The sequence below is a fragment of the Gouania willdenowi genome, chromosome 24 (genome assembly GCF_900634775.1).
Source record: "Gouania willdenowi chromosome 24, fGouWil2.1, whole genome shotgun sequence".
Lineage (NCBI taxonomy): Eukaryota > Metazoa > Chordata > Actinopteri > Blenniiformes > Gobiesocidae > Gouania > Gouania willdenowi.
In genome coordinates, this window is record NC_041066.1 from 16,754,476 (window position 1) to 16,778,403 (window position 23,928).

At 34.7% G+C, this 23,928-nt stretch overlaps 1 protein-coding gene across 1 annotated transcript in view; it reads right to left on the bottom strand.

Moving 5' to 3' along the window:
- Positions 1-23,928, bottom strand: part of LOC114457462 (triadin-like) — a 67,415-nt gene that overhangs the window by 12,525 nt on the left and 30,962 nt on the right. Inside the window, exon 2 of the mRNA XM_028439292.1 lies at positions 1,850-2,048. Within this exon, the coding sequence (XP_028295093.1) occupies positions 1,850-2,036 (187 nt within the window). The 5' untranslated portion in view covers positions 2,037-2,048. The remainder of the gene's footprint in view (positions 1-1,849; positions 2,049-23,928) is intronic.

Here is a 23,928-nt window from a genome sequence, read left to right on the forward strand (position 1 = left end):
ACCTGGAGAATTTAGCACTCATAATAAATACAATTTGTAAGTAAAATGTGTCAAAAAAAAAAAAAGTGCAAATGATCAATAAAACCCAGAGTATTTTTAAGAACTTGTAGAAAACTGCTAAATGGAAATGAATTAAATCTGTTAATCTTTATCAACACCGGGATAATTTAGCACTCATTATAGATGAAATTTGTAAATAAAATGTTAGCTTCGCGGTTGTCGGTTTGTATCATTTTACGTCGTGACGTCATCGTAACGAGCTCATTTTTAAAATGTAAGGAGGAGAAATTACAGATATTTGCTTAAAAAAGGAGTAAAATAAGTAAAAGGTCGCCAAAAAAATAAATAGTCAAATGAAGTTCAGATACCAAAAAAAACTACTTAAAGGCACACTGTGTAACTTTTGGCCACTAGGGGCGCTAGACCTGTACCTATCACGTCAAGCACCCCTAGTGGCCACAAGCGCTGCAGCACTGTTGCAATTATCAACAAACTGTCAGTCGGGCCAGCCTCCCTTGTCTTTTGATTGTGTATGCAGACAGTAGTTGACCTGGAACTTCGGAATAAGGATTGGCTCTAAGGGCTGGGTCGATCAGGCTGGAGGAGCAGCCTTCGCCCTCCTCTCCTCGCCGCCAGAGGCCCGGCACTCGGCCCTCCTTGCCACATCGGTGGTGTTCCCCTTCTACTCCCTGGCCTCGCCGCCGTTGTCGGCCCCCTTCGCCGGGGGTCGGCAAGGTGGCCGGGATCGGAGGAGATGAGGGACGGGCGACCCGGCGTGCGCGGGGCGGTGTCCGGCGTCGGATTGGAAGGCGGGTCGGTGGAGGGGGCTGGGTCTCGGCAGCGTCTATTTAGCCTTTTTGCTTGCCTCGGCCATGACCAGAACTCAAACAGGCGGAAAAATATAACAAAATCCTTAGCTCTATGAGTATATCAGAGCCTGTGGTCACGTGTCTGCCATAAAGTGATACGTTCTCCAGGCATTCTCCAGGTCACATGACCTGACCAAAGACGGTTCGTCTTTCCAAACTCACATGGTCCGTATTTCAAGAGGGAAGCCCCGCTCGGGAGCATTGATACTGTCAAGCGCTGTTTATTGGCCTGAGGAATCATTACATAAATGTTACACTTGTTTGTCGAAAATCACTGATCAGGACATAAAGAGACACATTTTCACTTGATTGTTTCTAGTTTATTAGTTTGAGTCTTAAAGATCTCTCTTTTCAAACCCAACTGATTATATTTTATTTGACATTTGATGGCAAAAAATGTAAATACTTTATTCAGAATATCCTGCACTCATTTTGGGGTACATCTCAACAAACACACAAATACCTTCTTGGCACAATCTCTGTATGAGAGCCTGCAAACAGGTTTTCCTATCAGTAAAAAAACATCCTTTTTGAAGCTTTTTTAAAAATGTTAAACTGGACATCTTGATGTAATGTTATGTGACAAATAATTTCGTTTAAAAGCATTGTTTCGGTCCATTCTAGGACTGAATAAAAGGATGCAGCAATGGGTAAAATAGAAAGTTGTAATGAGCCTCAGCATTTACAATGTCACCACAACTGGAACACAACCTTGGGGAAGAATTCCAGCACAAAGTCTGCAGAAGTCTATGTATAAAAATATAGTTTTTAATGTTTTGTGCTCAAACTAGCAATTCAAATCAATCTACAGTGAAAATGAAATCATGACAGTTAACATCTTTGGTGTTACGTTGAAAAATGAAATGCATCAATGGCAAAAGGAAGTGTAAGGAATTAGAAAATACATGAGGAAATGTAAAGTTCGATTTGGTTAATAGGTTTTATACACACATCAAATGTTTGTAAGGAAATCTTCTTACCTGCTAGAGTCTTATAATCAAGCAGATCAAACAAAACAATGGCCACCGCTGACCAGGTGATGACCAGAGCCACAATCAGTAGCCAGGCCATCGGTGAAGTAAAGGTTTCAACAAGTTCGTCCAAAAACGACTTGTGACTAGGGCGAGATGGAGCGACACCTTCTCCAACGCTGCTTGGACTGCTCATTGTTGTGGAGGACTGAGGACAGAAAAACAATATTTTTATAGTACATTTAAATTTTATTGTTCATGTTTGACAAGATTCATTTTCCAGCCTAGTTTAAAGTGACATCTTGCCATAAATATTCATAGTGGTCTCAACGTTGTCATTGTGCTGTTCTTAAAGCTGATATCCGGAGTTTCTGAGAAACGTATTGATGTCCCGACCTAAACAGCTCCACTTCCTCCTACTGCCTCTGTCAATCTACCAGAAGCCACGCCTCTACTTTTCTGCACGCGCATTGCGGGCAAGGTCGCATCGGGCCGCATTGATATAGATCTATCATTTTTACCTGTTCGCTGTTGTGATGTGTGGCCTTGTTTCCGTGCACGGTTCCACATTCACTTTGATTGACAGTCTTAAAAACAGGAAGTCGAAGCCTATTGGCTGGGCGACCACAGCGCTTGTTTCCATTTGTATAGGGGTCTATAGAACGAAGGAGGGACTTGTATACATTAATGTATATGAATGACCAATGGCAGTAGACCAGAGTATAAGACTAGGTATTTTTTCCTCATTTCAAAAGAATCATACATAAACATAGATTTCTCAGAAACTGATGAAAGGCTGATTTAGCAACATTACATCTCAGGTAGAAGCTTGTAGGCTTGATCCAAAGTGTGTGGTTTTCTCTTATCGTCAATAGGTTTTTGGTTTATTTGAGACATCCTGGGACGTGGAATTTGAATGTAAACCGACCATACGATGTTTGTTAAATATTTTAATAGTACACATGTAAATATGCCACTGTTTTTGTCATGTTTTTAACTGTGAATTAAAAAAAAAAAAAAAAAAGACAAAAAGGAAAAACCACCGCAAGACGATACAATAGATACAGCAAATCAAAACACAACATTGACAATCAAAAACCAAACAGAAATTAAAATGAAAACCAAAGTAAATTGGAATTCACTCAAAACATAATTTTATAATTATTTTGAAATAGCAGGGTTTCAACCTTTTAAATAGTGCATGAACTGCCAAATGCGTATGCTGAAAGGATCCGAAAGGATCCGGCACTGACAGTGCACTGTCAAAAATGCTTATTTAAAAGAAAAGTAGGATAAATTAAAGTTATGTTAAAAGCAATAAATTAAAATAGTAGAATTTGGAAAGAGAAACCACATGGCCTTATTTTTAAGTGCCCTTGATTATAAGTCCTTTTAGGGTCTTTGCTATACATTACGTGCATTAGATTTCCTTTATATGAAAATATCTGTAATTTACTTTGGCGTTTACTGAATAGAAACTCAATATTATTCTGCCATCTTGGCCGTGACTTAAGAGCATGGATAATGTTCTTAGCCAGCAGCATTCCACCTCTTTGTTGACTGTTTGAATTACCTTGTAATAATTTGTTGTTTTCTGCCAATAAAGTTTGGCAATTTGACGGTGCACCGTTCCTGGGAGAATTTGACAATGTAAAGTGATTTAATGAGTGAAGCATGATAAAAAACATCATAATCTTGTCATTTCCAAACACTGCACACCTTCTAGCACTTCAAGGACGGAAATCGAAACAAACCTTCTTGTTAGTTTTTATCATTATTGACGAGTATTTTCAGTTTCCACTGCTTCCTCTTGAACATTAATGAAATCACACAGCCCCTGTGGTCCGATCACAGATGCTGAAACTGTAGTTTTGCAACGTCTCGACTATCGATGACCTCATCATTCAAAGCACCACTATCAGTAAATCAATAGAAAAACAGTTGCTAGGCTGCGTCAGGGGTTTCACAACAAAGCTTTTTCATTACCAGGACATTTGGGAGTATTTCCCCACGCCACGGTTGAAGCTGAACAACGCAGCGGGAAGCCAGGGAGATGTTTTGTCAAACCTGAATGAGACGCACGATTATAGCTATGATGGTGGTTCATAATATTGATATCCCACACATAGATTCTACTTTCAATTGGGGCGGAAAATTCTTTGTGAAACTGGGATACTAGTTTTAAATTATTTCTGAATGAAAAGAGCTGGAGAATGAGAAACTGAAGAGATAATGGGTTGCATTTCGAAGATAAAATACCTTAGTAGTGTTTGGCAAAGAGTCGTAATGTGTGTGCATTTGTGCATCTTACCGTACATACTTTAGTTAGAGCTTAAAAACTGACACATTAGATGGTTTGAGCTCTTTCTTTCCAAATAAAAAAATCTACTGATGGTTCCCTTAAGATGTACAGTATGTGTCGTATATTTGGCCCATACCTTGCTCACTGGACAGGATGGCCATAAAATACAAAGGATGAGTTCGAAATTGCATACTACACACTACACAATACACACTCAATGAGTACATACTGTCTACTATTAGTTACTATTAGTGTGGTTAGGATGGACCGTTCCCACTGACGTATACTTCCAAGGTTTCCCAAGACGCATTTTGAATGACAAAAAGCGTAAGCACACTGAGGCTAAATATCTACGTTAATTCTCTAGTTTTGAAAGTCCTGAAAGCATTTTAAACAAGAAAGGGACCAAGTAGAATATCAACATGTGCTCACTTGATCTATAAAACTTGCAAAAACACATTTCACGCCGATATTTTGAAGACTTTCGGAAATTGTGCCATTGTGTCGCTGACTTGTTTATTGAAAACTTCAATAAACAAGAGTTTTATTTGCAAAAAGGTTAAAAAAACTAATGGAAGACTAGAAGAGATGCTTTTATTTTGAAATGGGGATGTTTGATTTTTAGCTTGAAGCCGGTCCCAGTATGATTTTACATTTCGCTCCCAAATGCATCATTGAGTATGACTCGTGTGCCCACTGTGCATACTTTAAAAATGTCCCTTTATAGTATACATTCAAGTATTTTTCATGTATTACCATAATCTTTGCATACTGTCCAATGTGAAGGCAGTATATACTAATTTTGGCTTCAGACTTAGTATGAGTAGTATGTTAGTATGACATTTCAAACACGGCATACATGTATGTCTGCTGTCTCTTTGGTCGGTACCTCGCTCACTGCACAGGATCTGTAATAGTAGGCCAAAATCTGACCTTTTCTGATTGCTTATATTTCAACAACAAACAGCAAAAGGAGGTTACCATATTCCATCCCACACAGCCTCATGCATGTGTGTGTGTGTGTGTGTGTGTGTGATACAAAGAAAGCAGCTCATTGATTAGTTGAACAGTCTCTAGGTTTATATGTGTCATTTCAGAGGTAGAGCTAAAAGTGGCTGTTTACGAATGCGATATAAAAGCTGACCATTGATTAGGTGAAGCCTTGGCAACAGTTGGCCCGACCAACGTATTGATCCACTGCCGCCTCACAGTTATTACAATAACAATCAAAATATCCTCCAGTTGTTTGAATAGATGTGTCCTGATCCTATAAGTGTGCTCACTGTAGACCAGTGGTTCTCAAATGTTTATGGCTCAAGTACCCACTTTCTCCTAATTATGAATACTAGTACCCTTGTTGTCCGACTAGAATATTTTGCTCAGAATTCTGTTAAAAAATATCTATAAAGCGTATTGATGGAATGAATGAGCGATAACACAGTGGAATGAAACAGTATTTAGCGCCTCTTAAAATATATTTATTTCTAAAGTTTCTTTCATTTACGGTCATTTCCCTCCTGATGTGGAACCAAGAAATTTCATTTTCAGTTCATGTTCTAATCAAGATCATTTCTGTCATAATTTTGGTAATTTTATTGTCTGTTCTTTTTAGTATTCAGTATATTTCTATCTTTTATGTGTTTTTGTGTTGTTGTTTTTGTGTGTTGTTTCAATTATTCTCTCAGTGTGTTTTTAGTGCCGTTTGGTTGTTTTTTAAGTCATTTTGTACGTTTTTCTGTTTTTTTTTTGTTTTTTTGTGATCTTGTGCTTTTAGTGTGTCTTTGTTGTCATTTTGTGTATATTGTTGTTGTTTGTCTGTTCTTTTTATTATTCAATATATTTTTCTCCTATTTTGTGTGTTTTTGTTGCGAGTTTCTGGTAATATTTAGTATGATTATCATTTTTAACTAAAAATAAACATTATAAATCCCATATTTTTAATGCTTTCATTTATGAATGTATCTCTGTGTGTTTCAAGTGTCGTTTGCTTGTTTCTTGTGTCGTTTTGTACGTTTGATCTTGTGTGTTTTTCTCTCATTTAGTGTGTCTTTGTTGTCATTTTGTGTATTTTGTCTGTTCTTTTTTTATTATACAATACATGTTTATCTTGTTTTGTGTGTTTTTGTTGCAATTTTGTGAGTTGCTGGTAATATTTAGTATGATTATCATTTTTAACTAAAAGATCAACATTATAAATCCCATATTTGTAATGCTTTCATTTATAAATGTTTCTCTACGTGTTTTTGGTGTCATTTGCTTGTTTTTTCATGTTTTCTGTTCTTTTTTGTGTATTTTGTTGTGATCTTTTGTGTTTTTCTCTCATTTAGTGTGTCTTTGTTTATATTTTGTATGTTGCTGGTAATAATAAGTATTTTTCTCTATTAGTGTGTGTGTTTTTGGTGTCCTTTTGTGTATTTTGTTGTTGTCTGTCTGTTCTTTTTTATTATTCAGTATATTTTTCTCTTATTTTTTGTGTTTTTGTTGTCATTTTGTGAGTTGCTGGTAATATTTAGTAGGATGTAACTAGAAATAAACATTATAAACCCCCATATTTTTATGCTTTTATTTGTTAATTTTCCTCTCTCTCTCTCTCTCTCAAGTACCACCTGTAGTGCCATCGTGTACCCCCTACCCCCATTTCTCTCTGATGTTTGTGAACAAAAGTCTGTCCTCCACTTTAATACATATGACCTGGCCCACCTGTTGTTACTGTCCAGTGCAGAAATGATCACACGTGCACAAATGCAACAACTGCTGCTGCCTCACCTCCACAGCAAAGAGATGAACAGAATTAGAAGCACGTGGGAGACGCTGCTCAGCGGTGTTTGAGGACAAATGAAAGGCGACAACAGCCTGAGTGAATTTATGGGTCTGATCGATGTTCAAAGTGCAGTGATTAGCTGAGTTAATAAAGCATCGCTGATAAGTGTGAATTTCTCTTATCACTGCATCAAAAATTACAGCTTTAAGAGAATAAAAGGTTAAAAAAGGGAGCTATTTCATGACCTACGATGTGATTTTTAATCTATTAATAATGGTAGTGTCACAGGCAGGATTTTTAGTTCTTTTAGTTCACACGTGTCACACTCAAGGCCCGGGGGCCAAATCTGGCATTCAATTCAGCCCACGGCAGCAAGCAAATAAGTCAGAGAAGCCATTAAATATTGTGTAACTGACCAATTAATTCAGATTTCTCCAAATTAATACATACATTAAATGAAACTGAAGTGTATCAAAACAACACAATATTAGGACTTACATTTATCTAGGTGTATATCACATGATGGCAGTCATTTTTAAGCTCAAACTATTAAAAGAACTCTCAATTTTTCCCAAATCCTGCAATTTTCTTTAAATTATTCCACAAAATGTCCTCAAATTACAGAAATTTGTCACAAAATCTAATTAATTGAAAGTAAAGGTCCTGCAGGGTCTGATATCTGTTTATTTTTTGCTTTGATATCAGTGCGGTACATATACTACGTGGAAGTGCAAAGCAGCGCATTATAATGATTAAATTACTAATTTTTCCGCCTAAAATCTGCGATCCACTTAAGATAAACTGCTCCATATTTGGCCCCTGAACTAAAACAAGTTTGACACCCCTGTTTTAGTTCTTACAGTATCTATTATTGGCTGATGGTTTTAATTTTACTTTGTTTTATTTTATCTTTTCTATCATATGTTCTGTTTTCCTCAAATTTCCCGTTTTTAATTTCAAGCTTTATTTCATCATTCATTGTCTTTTTATACTGTCTTTATTATTTGTAAAGCACTTTGTAACCTTGTTTTTGAAAAGTGCTTTATTCTATAAATACATTTTATTAATACTGTTATTAATATTATAGAAATTGTCTTAATATTGCAGGTGGAATTGAGGAGGAAAAACACAATACACTGATGTTAATTCTAACATTACATTAAAATGTCAATAAATTCAAAATGATTTATTGCCAAGTTATTTTAGTCAAATATTCCTCTTGGTTACATTATAGAAAAATACCAAAGAAGAAACACAAATGCCATTTTTAACATGCAATATCAATATATGCTTATATATACTGTAGATCTGAAAGAACCAGAGCTTGTACGACAAAAATAGTTTTCAATATTGGCTGCAAAATGGAAATATCTAATGTACTATTCTCATATGGGGATGTTTATACAAGATAATGATGGATAGCACACTTTGAACTCACCACTATTAGATATTCATACTAATGATAGAAAAGAAAAACTTAAAGATTTCAATAGCAACCAAATTAAAACATTTATAAAATAGATTTTTTTCCCCCCAAGTACCTCAGTTTCTGAGCTGGCTGGATGCACGCTGATAAACTTTGGTCCTTCAAAGGCTGTGGAGAGGTAGGGTTACCATGGAAACAATCATGTAACACCTTGGTTAAACCCTATTTGGCCCCAGTTGATTGTGAGAGAATACGAATCCGAGGCTGCACTCAAATCCAACTCCAAAACGTGCACAACAATTGTCTTAAGCCGGATCACAGCAGGTCCAAAAACACTCTTCACCACAGGAGAAAATGGAAATCCACTATATTACTTCTGGTTCTGAGAGGTTTCTTTTACAGACCAAGACTTGAGTAAATGGTCCAGGGTTCTAGGTTTCACCCTGCCCCCATGTAGTGTTAAAATAGGAAGGGACAGAAGTTGAAGGAGGGCGGGGAGCAGAGAGGCAGGGAGAGGAAAGAAAATCATGACACTGGTGAAAAATGGGGGAGAAAGAAGGTAGAAAAGAATGGGAAATAACCGTAGTGAAACCATAAAGGTGCATATTCATCATGTGGAAGTTATGCATGCAACAGATGATATTTCATTATTTCTTCTACCTTTAAGAAGCATTATTTCTTCATCTTTTTGCTCACCTGCTTTGACTCATGCACTGCTATATTGTCGGACCATTACATTTATTCAAGCTACATCGATTTTATTTTTAGTATGATTTACAGGACTGTCGAGAACAGCCAAACATTCGCTCCGTCCTTGATAAAAACTTAGAAAATCAAATAATCCGTCCTTGCAACTTCTGATTCTTTTTCTTTTTTTTCTTCTTCTTCTTCTGTATTTATTTATTTATTTGTTCAACTCTAGAACCAAAACTTCCCTTGAAATACCCAATGGTTACACATCAGAGGTCAAGGTAAGAATATGTATTAAACTTATTTAAACTTATTTGAGCTTTGACGGAACAACTTTTTAGACATGTGTGTGTGTGTGTGTGTGTCCATGTGTCAGAGCTGTGAGAAGGAGTAACCCGACCCCCACACATGCCCTACAGAGGGCTCTGCACAGCACAGGTTATATTTGGCACTACAGACAGCAGCTGCTGGTAACTGTGCTTGAAATGTGGAATGTAGGGCGCGCACACACACACACACACACACACACACACACACTAGGCTACATTTGGGCACATTCAACATTTATTTTATTATTTATTATATTATTTTATTCAAAGACTGTATTGGAAATATTGGTACAAATATGAACATTTTGAAGTAATGCATTAAATTTTCAGGGAAATTCAAGTTATTGATTAAAACTGATGGAAAACATATCCTGTAAGTAGGGTTTATTACCAGCTACTGTAGCACCAGGGGTGGACTGGCCATCTGGCATACCAGGCATCATCCCAGTGGGTCATCAACCCAAAGTGGGACGGTTTTCTTATTCGGTTTTTTTTTTTTTACGACCGAGTGGAGGCAGACATGGTATCAGGTGGCCAAAAATGGTCTAAAAGTAGCAAAAACGTGGCAAGAAAAGAGTGAAAAGTGACTAAATCGAGTGGCCAAAAAATGGGCAAATAAAGTGAAACCAGGTGGTATTTAATGGCTTAAATGGGCAAAATGATTCAATTACTCATGTGCTGGTGAGTTGAGAAGGATGTAATAAACTATAGCACCATGCAGCCATAAATCATACAAATGGTTTATTATTATTATTATTATTATTATTATTATTATTAATAATAATATTTTTAAACCTTTGGATGCATATGAAGGTTAAAAAAGGTTGGGTTTCTCTTGATGTCTTTTATTCTGAGGATCTTTTTAGGAAATATCTCATGATATAACAGCATAATATTGATGATACTGTATCAATAATTATAAATACTCAATTATCTATGACTTTCCAAGAATAAATATGTGCAGTATCAATGTTAAACAGTGTGCTTTTCCCCCCCAAATGTATTCATGTCAAATGTATGTCCATGTTAAACCAGGGTTTGTTTTGTGCTCCTTGTGCTTTTTCTGGTATTTTCTTTTATAATGCCTCTTGTTTTCTGCAGGGTTTTTGCATTTAATGGTGAACGTTTCGCTTTGCTTTCGATTTTTGTCCGCCTTCCACAATTGTCACATGCTGTAATGTACATGTCACTGATCAATTCCTCTCCCTACCAAGCTGCTCGACCTGAGTTTTGTCGCGTTTCTTGTGATTAAAAGTCGGTGGCATCCTTAGCTCAGTGTTGGCTCTTCTGCTGCAGCTGTTGGATGTGTGGGCAGTAGCAGTGCATGTCCATTCCTCTCCTGTGCCTGCTTTATTGTGTCCTCTGGTTAGTTTTTGCACCATTTAATTAGAAACTATTATTTTAGGCATTAAAAAATAGCAGATAAAACCAGATTAAATCAATTTACGGGGTCCATGTCCATGTCCTGTATCCAGGGTTGAGGTCAATTATAATTGTAATTGCATGATTGATAATTAATTACAATTATGACATAATTATAATTATATTTTGAATATATATATTGCTGTTGTAACCATAATTGAATTGTAAGTGAGTTTAAATAATTGACTTAAAATTGTCAATTACAATTTAATTATACGCAACCCAGGGCAACCATGTTATAGGTCTATGGCTTAAATATGCATATTTACAATTATTAAAATGTGTTTTACATCATGTTTACTTAAATCTAAGGTTATACCGACAGAAAAAAAGGCTCAAACGCCCACAACAAAAATATGAATACCAATATTTCCATTGATTAGGAAGCCTAACAAGGCAACCAATAGATGAAAAACAAATTACATGATAGATAATGTTTTGTGTGTAAGACCTGTCAAAACTGACCAGTTATCATAACAAGAGACGCTAACAGAAAGCTAACACAAGTTAGGTTCGGGTTATTTATTTCAGGATCATTAATTGTAATTGAACTCTAGAAATTGAGAACTAAATGTAATTTACTTTCAGGGGAAAAAATTATAATTGTATTATAGTTGTAATTTGAAAAAAAACAAAAAAAAAACGTTTGCCTGTATTTGTTTTACGTACATTAGGGTTCTGATGTGCATGAGCATATCTGCAATTCTGAGTATCACTAATATGTAAAAAAACATGCAAGTCCATCCACTTTAATACATACAGTTCATTCTCTATCAATGTTTCCCAATAAAAAAAATCTTACTTGAATCTACTTCCTGCTTCAAATCTGAAACGCGGAGAGAAAAATAACAACCAACAACCAAACCTGTTGTTGTTGTTATCTGCAGATGTTTAAATGCATGTATAGTATACAACGAATAACATCCAACAGTCTTTATCACACTTGTTTGCTGTTAACTTGTTTTATTTATTTATTTATTTATTTTTTTTTTAAGCCATGTCGTTGTCAATTCATCATAGTCACTTTATGCACAAACAAACTCACACACCCACGAGACATGTTGTGATGTAATCAACCATCCACAGTTATTCTGATGAAACTAACAGCAATCAATGGGCACAACACCCTCCGCCACATTGTGTGTGTGTGTGTGTGTGTGTGTGTGTGTGGCTTTCTTTCTGATTTATTAACTGTTATGCACAAAATCCAACTTGCATTTCAGTCATTAGTGACCAATAAAGTGAAATGACATGTATGACAACATAAACTTTCACAGCCCGAGTTTAAAATGCATTGTTCAATCAAATACCTACTCTATTATTTAGTCTCTTCTTATGACTGTGACTGTAATAAAAGCTGAAGGCTACATTTATGTGCATTATGTGACAAGTACCTTTTTAAAGAGCAAATGTCATTTAAATATAGCAGATAAAAAACATCATTAGAATAATAATAAAAAAAAATTAAAAAAATGACTTTAGTTTACCGTACTTTACTGCACCTAATTAGTTTTAGCCTGAAAATGTGGCCATCTGTGCAGCGATCTAACAGCCACACTACATAACTGTGACAGTATTTGACTGATCATGACAACAAGCTGCCATCTGATTGGTTGAGTTTCATTGCGCTTTAATGAAACACCACAGTCCAAGGTTATCTTCTCTTTACTGAAAGTCTGCCATTATCGTATCCCTAAATGTGTATATAATTTCACATCACAACCCAACGCACTGACTGTGTGAGTAACGCATTACAAAAGTAACGAGTTACTGTAATATATTCCTTTTTTTCAGTAACGCAGTAATATAATGCATGACTGAAACAATGTATTACTCGTTACAATCTCAGTAACGCAAGTTAAATGCAGATTTGAATGAGAATCCACTGATATTCCAATAGAAAACGAAAAAAAAGAGTGAAAAAATTCTACCCCGTTTCTGTGGCGTAGAAGAAGAAACGTCGCACCGACCTCCTTCCTGCAGAGCAAACCGTTGCTATAGCGACCGCACAGCTAAACCATAACGCATGGCCAACTCCCACTATTTCAAATTCATTAATTCATACTAAATTATATATGAACATTAAGGCTTTCTTTTGTGTTTTTCTTTAATAGATGGATTTTTGTCTCAATATTTTTTTTAATTTATTGAACAGGACATTTGGTTGTGCTCTGGTCTTAAGTTATTCTATTATTTAGACATAATGTTTTTGTTTAAGTTATACAAACTTATTTGGTATTCCGCCTTTTTGAGTCTAAGGCGTATTTCATCTCATTAAAAATATATTTACAGTTACATTTTACGTGTCATTTGTTTTATGATAGCTGATTGAATGATGTTTTTGTTAGCCCATATTTAGCCATTGTTTTGCAAATGTTGCACATTTTAAAGAACTGGTTATATGTTTATTTTTTTTAAATAAGAAGATGTTTAAGTGCTGATGACTGATTTATCATTACATAAATGTGGCATTAGCTAAAAGTAACTGAAAGTAGTGTAACTTATATTTTGGAGCATTTATATTTGTGATTGTGTATTTGATAATTAATTACAATTATGGCATAATTATAATTGTCATTTTTTAAAAAAACAATTTAAAAAAAAATTACTTTGTAATTGTAATTGACATGACAATTATTTCACTGAAACTTTTTGTTCTTGTCACAGAAAACAGGCCTTGAAAAAGTTGGTATGAAGTATTTTATGAAAGGATTTACTGTATTTAGTATAAGGTTAATTAATACAAGGATATTGGCTATGCCTTAAAGAAACAATAAAGTAATAAAATTTTACATCAACAATTATAATATAACTTTTTTCCATTTTTTCCTCTTTTTTCTCTCTTTGTTTTTTTTCTTCCCCTTTTTTTTTTTCTGTATTAGAACTTTAATAATTGACAACGTAATTGTAATTGATTTTAAGGGGATAAAACAATAATTGTAATTTAATTATAATTGAGAAAAATCCGTTTTTATGCCTGTAACTAGTAATACATAATGTATTACAATTTTAGATTAACTTAAAGTAGTGTAACGCAGTTATATTTTGGAGATGGTCATATTATAATACAAATATGTTGTGTTTTTATGCCTGTAACTAGTAATACATAATGTATTACAATTTTAGAGTAACTTAAAGTAGTGTAACGCAGTTATATTTTGGAGATGGTCATATTGTAATACAAATATGTTGTGTTTTTATGCCTGTAAATAGTAATACATAATGTATTACAATTTTAGAGCACTTTTTCTTGCTACTTGTCACATTCTTTCCTCCCGCTCTCCTTCCCATCTGACCTTGCTTCCTGCTTTGTCTGTTTTTCCTGGTTCTGTACTTTGTTTCTTCTTTTGGGAACTCGGTTCATGATCTGCTTTTTCCCCCCTCACCTCTCCTTATGTTGTTTTCCCATTTTTCATCTAAATACGGGGCGCCTCCTATGCCCTTGATGACCCACAGTCTCCCATGTTATTTGTTACTGTTCTTCCATGTTCTCTTGAGGATACTGAAATTTGTGTAAAGCACTTTGTGGTTTATTTTTACCTGTGAAAAGCGTAGATGACTTACTCACTTACTTGCCCAACCCCACACAGAGAGACATTTTTTCTCCACTTGTCAAAGTGTGAGTGAGACACGAGATGAACCCATATTCTAATGTTACAATCAATTTGCAGAGCAGAGGCTTGTGCAATTACCACCCAAGCCTGTGGCATGTTAACCTGTTAGCGGAGAGCAGACAGAGGACAGCGAGGACGCGAAGGCTCTTATTAAAACAGATGTCCCGGATACCACAGCCATACATCACACCTATTTGTCTGCCTGCTTGTAACACTCTGTGCCCCTTCATTACTGTCTGACTCTTTCACCTTTCCCCCCTCCCTCTCTTCACTCTCCTCTCTGCCTGTTTGTCCTTTTTTCACCCTCACCTTCTGATCTTTTGTATCTTTTCCTTAATTTCTTTTTCTGTCCTTCCCCTTCTTTCCTCAGACTGGTCAACTCGCTCTTCTCGCCATTTAACCCCCTACTTCCATCCCTCGTTCTTTCTTCTCTCATGGGGTCAATTCTAGTTGTAATTCCGTAATTGATAATTAATAACATACATACAACATAATTATTGTGATTTTTTATTTTTTTAAATCTGTTGCTGTCCTAATTGACTTAATTGTAATTGCAATGAGAATTTTATAAAAATGGTCAAATACAATTTAACGCAAAACTGGGAAACCATGTTACAGTTCTATGTACAGTAATACACATATGTAATTAACAATTATTAAAATATGTTTCATATCAAGCTTTCCCACATTTTACCATTTGAAAAAAAAAAAACAACACAATAAGGCCACACCAGAAATATTAAAACCTATATTTTTCATTGATTAAGAAGCCTATCAAGGTAACCAATAGATAGGATAATAAATCAGAAGATAGATATTTGTTTTTAGTGTATTTTACAGCTGATTTAGGACACGTTATCATAAGAGATGCTAACAGAAAGCTAACACAATAGGATGGTTAAGTTTTATTAGGTTATTTGTTTCAGGCTCAGTAATTGTGATTAATTGGAACTAGTACAGTGCTCATCGGAAGTATGTATTCATATAGTAGGAGGAGCTTAAGTAGAGTTGTCAATTATGGCCAAATGAGTATGTGTTTGAAAGTTAAATGTCTAAAAAGGTGTACATACTCTGTAGTGTTATAAATGGGTTTTATTTGCGGGTGCAAATTAAAATAGTGTGTGATTTCCCTGGTTTAATTCATTAAGACATGATAAACTGATAAAGTTTGCACCAATGCGGTGGTTTAGGTAGAATCTGATAACACATTAATTTGTACAAGTAAAACTATTTATTTAGTATTTAACATTTCTTAGTGAAGGGGTGCTTATCATCTAAGGTTAGTAATTAATATACAAACAGATGTACACGTCAGTAAGTGTGCGTGTGAGTGTGAGTGTATAACGGACAGTGACGTGCAGTCAGGGTAGGCAAGGTAGGCAGTGCATCCAAGGGTGAATTGATATTTTGATTATTTGTTTTAATTTTAAAATAATAATAAATTATTTATTTTTCAATTTCCGATAGCCTACAGTACCTATAAATTTAAAAGTGTCAGCATTTTGTGCTTTTCATATCCCACATCGCTAAACATCGCTGTTTCCTAACCGCTGTAAGGCAGGAGGAGGCCACACCCCTTCTCAAAAGCACGTTGCTGCTCTGCCTCTATTCCCATAGCGTGTTTTTATGTGTTTGCGCATGCGCAGTCAGTTCCTCCACCCGTGTTGATTCCGCGATGATTTCAAAATAAAATGAAAATAAACATTTTGAAACGTAGTCGCCAAAATAATGGATGCACACACTCGGCGTACGTGCAAGCTGTCAAAAAAGTTTCAGGTCAAACAGACACAGCGTCGGGGAGAGATCCGCTCCACAAACACACACGCAGTACTTCCTTGCTTTTATAGATTAATTGAACTTTAGTAGTTGAGAATGTCATTGTAATTGACTTTCTGAGGATAAAAAATTATTGAAATGTAATTGTAATTGAAAAAATGCTGGTCATTATTTTTGTAATTGAATTGGAATTGAACATGGGTAATTAAAAATGTAATTGTCACTGAAAAATGTAATTGACTCCAACCCTGAATGCATCTCTATTCGGATCCACTTTTACTCAATGTTTTTCTTTGCACACGCACACAACACTTCTTATTAAATTAGTAATAGTGTCACCATGTGTCCTCCCAGGAGGTGAATAGAATAGAATAGAATAGAATAAAACAAAATAGGCTGCTAAAATAACCCAAAGAAGAAAAAAAACGAAGAAGTCACATAAAGAAAAAAATATTTTACATCCCAAAAAAGAGTCAAGTTCACAGACCTGGGTACCACACTGGAGTGCATCCAATAAACACACCCATATTGACATATGCAAACACCAACACATGTACACACACACAGTGAGAAATCTCAAAAACATTGTTGGCAGAAACTAACGGGACAGATGGAAAAACAGCAGAACCAGAGAGGAAGTGGAAATTAAAGTCACAGTGTCAGAATAATTAATTAGTGCTGTGGGGATAACAATACGTAACTTTGACGCTTACCGACAGAATTGTTATCCATCAAAGGAATGGCATAAGTCTACACAAGTGTCTCTATTGTTTATTCAGAAGCCATTTAGCCTTTGGAGGATACATTAGATCATGAGAATACTAAATCACACACATATATCTAGGTTATATTAGTCGGTACTGTTAAGGATGGATTATCTTGTTCCAGGTTGCTGTATAATTCTTTGGTAATGACCAAAATAGGAAAACATTCATTGCAAATGACCGTAATAATATTCATCAACAAGGTGGATGAATTCAGGTTCCCAAAGTGGGGTACGGGTACCCCCAGGGTTACGTAAATTGTCAAATGTGGTACGTGAATAGAAAATAAAACAACATTGGAAACTAGAATATAAATCAATCAGCATTTTCCAAAATAAGACACTTTCTCAATAAAAATGCCAGTAAGCTAATTAATTAAATAAATCAAACAAGCGATAATTCTGAAAAGGATTTTTAATTGTGTGCTTAATAGGGCTGGGCAAAAAAATTGATTTAATCGATTTATCAAATTTGTAGATACAAACAATTTTTATTTTGAAAAATAGAGTTTAAAAAAAATAAAAAAATTTAATAATTTTTTAAATTTTTTTTTAACTTTATTACTTTTTTCCCACCACAGTTCTTTTTGGACTTTTAAGCGTTCCGTCTTTGTGGGTTACCGTATCGTGATGTGAGCTAACCCCTCTTTGTTTACATGTGTTTACCGCTTGAGTAGGCTATATGTGTGCCACAGGCACGTTTAATGTTTTATTCGCACTATGCTGAGATGCTAAGGGAAGAGTTTATTTTTTTTTTGTTGTAATGTTATATGTTATGAAATATGTAGTTATCTGATTTCTTAATCAGAAAATTTAAGCTACTGTGAAGGCGCTGTTGCACTTTTGCTTAAACCTAGGTTAAAGCTTGAAATTGTTGAGTGACAGAGCCTCATTTACTTTTTGGGATTGTTCTATGCATTTTAACTCTTAAGGACAATCACAGCAATAAAGTTGCACTTTTGACAATATATCTGATGTCTGCAGATATTTTTAAGTGCATTAAAAAAATTAATAATCAAAAATTGAATCAAAACTCAAATTTTTCTTTAAAAAATCTGATTTATTTATTTATTTATTTATTTTTGGCAAAATCCCCCAGCCCTCGTGCTTACAGATTCTTCTTCTTTTTTAAAATTATAAATTATTCAGGAAGATAGGTAAAACTCGGTGATAAATTTCACTGTAGGGCTACATTGTATTTTATATTGTTTTTTTAAGTGGGCAGGAGCAGGGGGTACATGGCTTCAGGCTAACCTGTGAAAAGTTTGGGAACCTTCGGATTAAAGAATTGACAGCATTAGAGAGATAACTTATGGTGCTAAAATATCCAGGGTGGTTTCCAAGTATAGAGCTGCTGCTCCTCCGTATGGAGCCACCAGGTGAGGATCTAGAATAGATCTTTAGTGATGTGATAAAAGCCACGGGATTGTCTCAGAGGAGCTTGTGAACAGGTTTTTCTGCCAAGCCTGAAATAAAGTATCATCGTAGAAGTATTGCTGTTCATCTCCAATTCATGATTCCCCAACAAACACGTTGAAAACAGTTTTATTTTTCTTTTAACATCACTTTAAAAGTTGTTTTAAAAGACATCCTCTAGTAGAGATAATGAGCTGTGGGTTTAAACAGTTTTGAAATAGGTTAGTATTATAAATATGGTATATACATAATCTAAACCAAACCTAAAAAATAGATAGATAGATAGATAGATAGATAGATAGATAGATAGATTGACTTAGTCGGTCTTTTTTAGAGCTTTTAACTTATGGAACAAATTGCCTATGGACCTGAAAGACAGGTCAACTTTACGCAGATTTAAAACATTTTTCAAATCGTATTTTTACCTATATCTTAATGTATATATCATGTATTTTTTTAATGTATTTGTATTGAAAATGTGTCTTGATGTACCTTTTTTTGTAATTTTTCTGTGTATTTTTTAACTGTCTTTAATTTTTTCTTAATTTGTTCTTATACAGTATGTATTTATTTATTTATTTATTATTTTTTTTATGGACCCCAGGAAGATTAGCAATCACAGTGGAAGCTAATGGGGATCGAATGAACAAATAGATAGATAGATAGATAGATAGATAGATAGATAGATAGATAGATAGATAGATAGATAGATAGATACCATAGATAAATACTTTTATACTTCTTGATAAGGCAAGGCAAATTTATTTGTATAGTGCATTTCATACACAAGGCAACTGAATGTGTTTTACATGATCAAAAAGTGGAACAGAAACCATTCAACAGCTTAAAATCAATATAAGGACATTAAAGTCAGCAAAAAAAAATCATTAACAAACATATTACATCACCAACAATGTTCTCAATCTGAACATTTAATTTACAATTGTTTTTCTTTTTTACATACTGTAAAACTAAATCATTTTTAAAATGATTAAAAACAAATCTTTTGTTAAAGGTTCCTCCCCTTCTTCATTGTGATATTCAATCTCCTTAGTTTCCTGCAGGTATAATAATGTTTATTCAAAACCAGCACATCACATAATGTGGTAGCTGGACTTCCACCTTGTGATTTAAATGACACATTTGACCCCCTTGATATATATATATATATATATATATATATATATATATATAAAAAAACACTGCTTTGGTGGAATTGCACTCCTGTGAGTTCCTACCATCAGATCTTCACCTATAACAGCTGCAGTCTGCACGACCATAATGTGCTTTTACACACATTTACTGTAAGGTCACATTAATATCGAAAAAACAAAATGCTTCTTCAAACAAATAACAGGGATAAAAACCAATTTGGATCATTGTTGCTTTTGTTTTGTTGTTTAACGCAGGAACGTATTAAAGTGTTGTTGCTTTTTCTTTGCAGGAGGTTGTAAAACAGCAGACGTATACCTACGCTCTCACTGTCTCTGCTTATTTGGAATCCTTGTCGTGGTTTTAACGTCCTAATGGAAGGTGAGTAGAAAAGACTTTCACTGCTTTGTGAGAAGGTTGAATTAATAAACCTGCATTGTTGTGAGTGAAATAAATAGAAAGGACTTGTGGACACAAAGGAAAGGCTTGGTACCTGTTTTTTTTGTTTTATCTCCACAAACCTTCTGTTTTATTGTCACCCACTGTCCCCACAGGCAGCGCTTGGCCATCAGAATTGTTGTCTGCCAACTATAATCTTTTTGTCATTATCGCCATAGAAAGAAATATGTCTCGGCTGTTTGAAGGAAATGAAAACAACCTTTAACTTTGAAATAACCGGTCTGTTGTAAAGTGCAGGTTGTGTATTTCATCACTCTCTCACCGGCTTCTTTCACGACGGGGTGTTAGGGCCGCATTAAAATAAAAACAAATCTGAGCACTACGAGATTAAAGTCGTAATATTTCGAGAATGAAGCTGAATTTTAATGCGAATAAAGCTGTACTCTTAAAAAAAAAAAAAACCTGTAAAATCTCTGACAGACTCAAATTTCAACAAAATATATAATTTTCATTACAACTCTAGGCAACTCTGAGTTGTACTCTCCCACCCTAACTCCCTCTCCCCCGTTCCCTTCCCTCTCACCAAGGTGTAACACTGTCCTCTATTTTTATTGCAGTGAAATGTGAGTCAGTGAGGTTAATTTTCTTTAAAAATATAAACATAACGTTCCCGCACTTGAAAACCCTCAGCCTGACATCTGAAAAATCCTCAAAATATGAACTGTCACGAAAAATAATTTACATTGATTTATTGTGACCAAGCTAAGCACTTCAGGGAATTCATAGTTGGAAATGGTTCATCCATTACGTTTATAATACCGGTAGAGGAATAAAACGTAATTAAATATGATTACTCACCTGTTTATGCATAGAATTTTATTACGTGGTAGTTTCCGTGACAAACACAAAGATAAAAATGTTGCCACTAATCAAGAGCCCTGAGTGAATGTCACCTTACAGCACGGTATCAATGGTTCACCTCCTTTCCTTCTGAAAAATCAGTCCACGATAAAGTTTTTTCAAAATCCTCAAAAATGCTGTTTTTTCACCAAAAATCGACCAACCAGAATTATATTTTCATTACCTGGACTCCTCCCATTAGTACCAATGTTTTGATGTGAGAATGGTTGCTGGGTATTGCATTAAGATACCTACACCACTCTACACACACAGACAGACAGACGGACGGACGGACGGACGACAAACTAATATAGATATATACATATATATATATATATATATATATATATATATATATATATATATATATATATATATATATATATATATATATATATATATATATATATATATACATATATATATATATATATATATATATATATATATATATATTATAGCCTTCGGCCGAGGATAAAAATCCCCAAACACAAAAAAAATCAAATATTATCAACATATTTTATCTACAAACTACTGATATAAATGAGTATCATTAGTGCTGTGCAAAACTGTACGTCTTTACTTTAGTTTAAAGTGATTGTGTTTTAGCTTTTATGACTTCATCTTTCCAAGTCCGAGTAATTAAAATTCCCATCATGCATTGTAAGCCGGTGGCTATTGGCAGCAATGTGAAGCTGCAAAACAGATTAGATAATTATGTACAGTACAGTATATGGTGCATGCAGAAGGTGTGCTGTGGGACAAAAAAAGGTTAAATAATATTGCAATGTTCCACAATAAAGACATTTTTGAATGACTATGTTTTATCAATTTATGATCAATATTTCTGATTGTTTATTGTCGGCTTCTCTTGTGATTTTGTCCTGATTGCAGCACTTTTTTGGCAGGTTTGTAGTGTTGTTAGTCTCACAGATGAAATGTGATAAAAATGCTGATTATTCTTTCAATCATTACCAAAATCAAAGGTTACCATCATTAAAAATAACTGTACCCAAACCCCCCCCCCCTTCCATTGTCCTACCCTGACTCCCTCTTTCCTGTTCTCTTCCCCCTCACCTAGGTGTAACACTGCCCTTTCTTTTTATACTCTCCCTTTAATAAAGTGTTTCTTAATCTTCCTTAGGGAGGGCTGGTGATGGTCACAATTATGCAATAAAATAAATTTGTGTATTTAATTGTAATAAAAAAATAAATAAAAAAACCATGTATAGTGTTGACCTTCGACAGCATGTGCAGACAAGATAAATACAAAAACCAAGTGTATGAATAATAAAACATTACTATTGGTTTCACCAATTTATTATATGTTTTTTATTGAAATACATATAAAATTGGCAATTTTTGGAGCCTTTTGTGTGCATTCAAATCCATTATTTTTTAGAAACCTTGCCATTCTACCAACCTCACTGCGCTGGTGTTATTGTGAGAACTGTAGACTTATTGAAATTTTTATGAACTGCGTGCATTTAATGCCCTCACGGTTTAATGGCTTTGTACTTTATCAATAAGACAGAACGAGTGTGTCAACCTGTCACTCTCACCGCAGCGTGCAGCAGCTCCTGCAGCGAGATCCATCAGCTCAACACTTTGTGCTTCCTCATTTCTCTGCTCAAATATACACTTTTCCTCCAGTTTTTGTTTCAAATCAAGACTTTTTTTTTTCTTCCTACCGTTATCATTTTAGTCTTTCTTTGTTAGCTTTTGCTGCCTTGCCCTTTCTGTTATTTACCCACTAGCTGTCCTCATGCTCATATGAACACATATCTGGCTTCTCTTCATTCTCAATTTTACAAGGTGTGAAGGGTCCACATGAGCCCTTTGTGCTTCAATCACAATCTCATTTTCCAACTGTCATCGCTCTGCAGTTTGATTGTTCTCAGATAGGAGGAGGCGTAATGTGTCAAAGTAGTGTGTGTGTGTGTGTGTGTGTGTGTGTGCACTAAAACAGTCTTCTAGCATCTGGTCCATCTAGACAGATAAAGCCAACACCTGCTATCTCACTATCTGAAGAAGGTGTTGCCTATGTCTTATAACGTTCTTTTATCGCTGCTATTTTTATCCTCATAATCAGTTTTTATTTTTATCTATGTCACAATCAAATTTATATGTGCTTACGTGCTATGCTAGATGCAGCCAAGCAGCTTCTCTTAGGAGACAAAAAGAGAGCAAAATGTGTTAAAAGCATCTACTTTCTTGTCCATATTTTAACTGGTCAGTTGGATTATATTGACTTTCTCGATTGGTCTTTAAATGTTGTGACTTCATCATGTTTATTAATATGTGAAGGAACAATGTCCATGTCTGCCCCACAACAATTGTGGGGGCTTGTACAGGACAGTGCATACATCAGATAACAAGGTAAGTGCTGAAATGTATGGGGGCACCGACTGTAAAGCTACACATGATAAAGTAAACAGCAACTTTTTTGCAATATTTAGCAACAAACCGCGTTTGCAAAATGTGATTTTTTTTCTTCTAATGTTACTTTTGACCAGAATTACAGCAATTCTTGTGAAATTTGTCATATTTTTTCTCGTAAAAATATAATGTCAGTTAAATATAAATTTTACATTTGAATAGAAATGTTAAATCTACATCTAAATGTTAAATGCTAAATCTAAAAGGTAAATTTGCATTTTATTTAAATATTTAGTTTCACCCGTGACATTTAGATTTGACATTTAAGATTTTTATTTAACATTAACATTTAAATTTAAATTTTAAGATTTAGATTTAGATTTAGATTTAGATTTAAGATTTAGATTTAACATTTAAATTCAACATTGACATGTTTTACGAGAAAAAAAAATAATCACAAATTTTACAAATATTGCTGTAAATCTGGTCAAAAGTAACAAAGAAATTCACATACGTTTTCTAAATGTGGTTTGTTGCTAAATGTTGCATAACGTTACTGTTTTTTTTAGCATGCGCAACTTTACAATTGACGCCCCATAGAAATGTTCTTCTTAATACTTAAACTATAAGAAAGAGTGCCTTAGTCATTGATGTTGGACTAGATGAATTGACTATTTCAAAATTGATGGGTGATAAATTTTAATACAGAGGAGACAAAGTTAAGTATGTGGGAGGACTTATAGTTTATAACAAATGGCT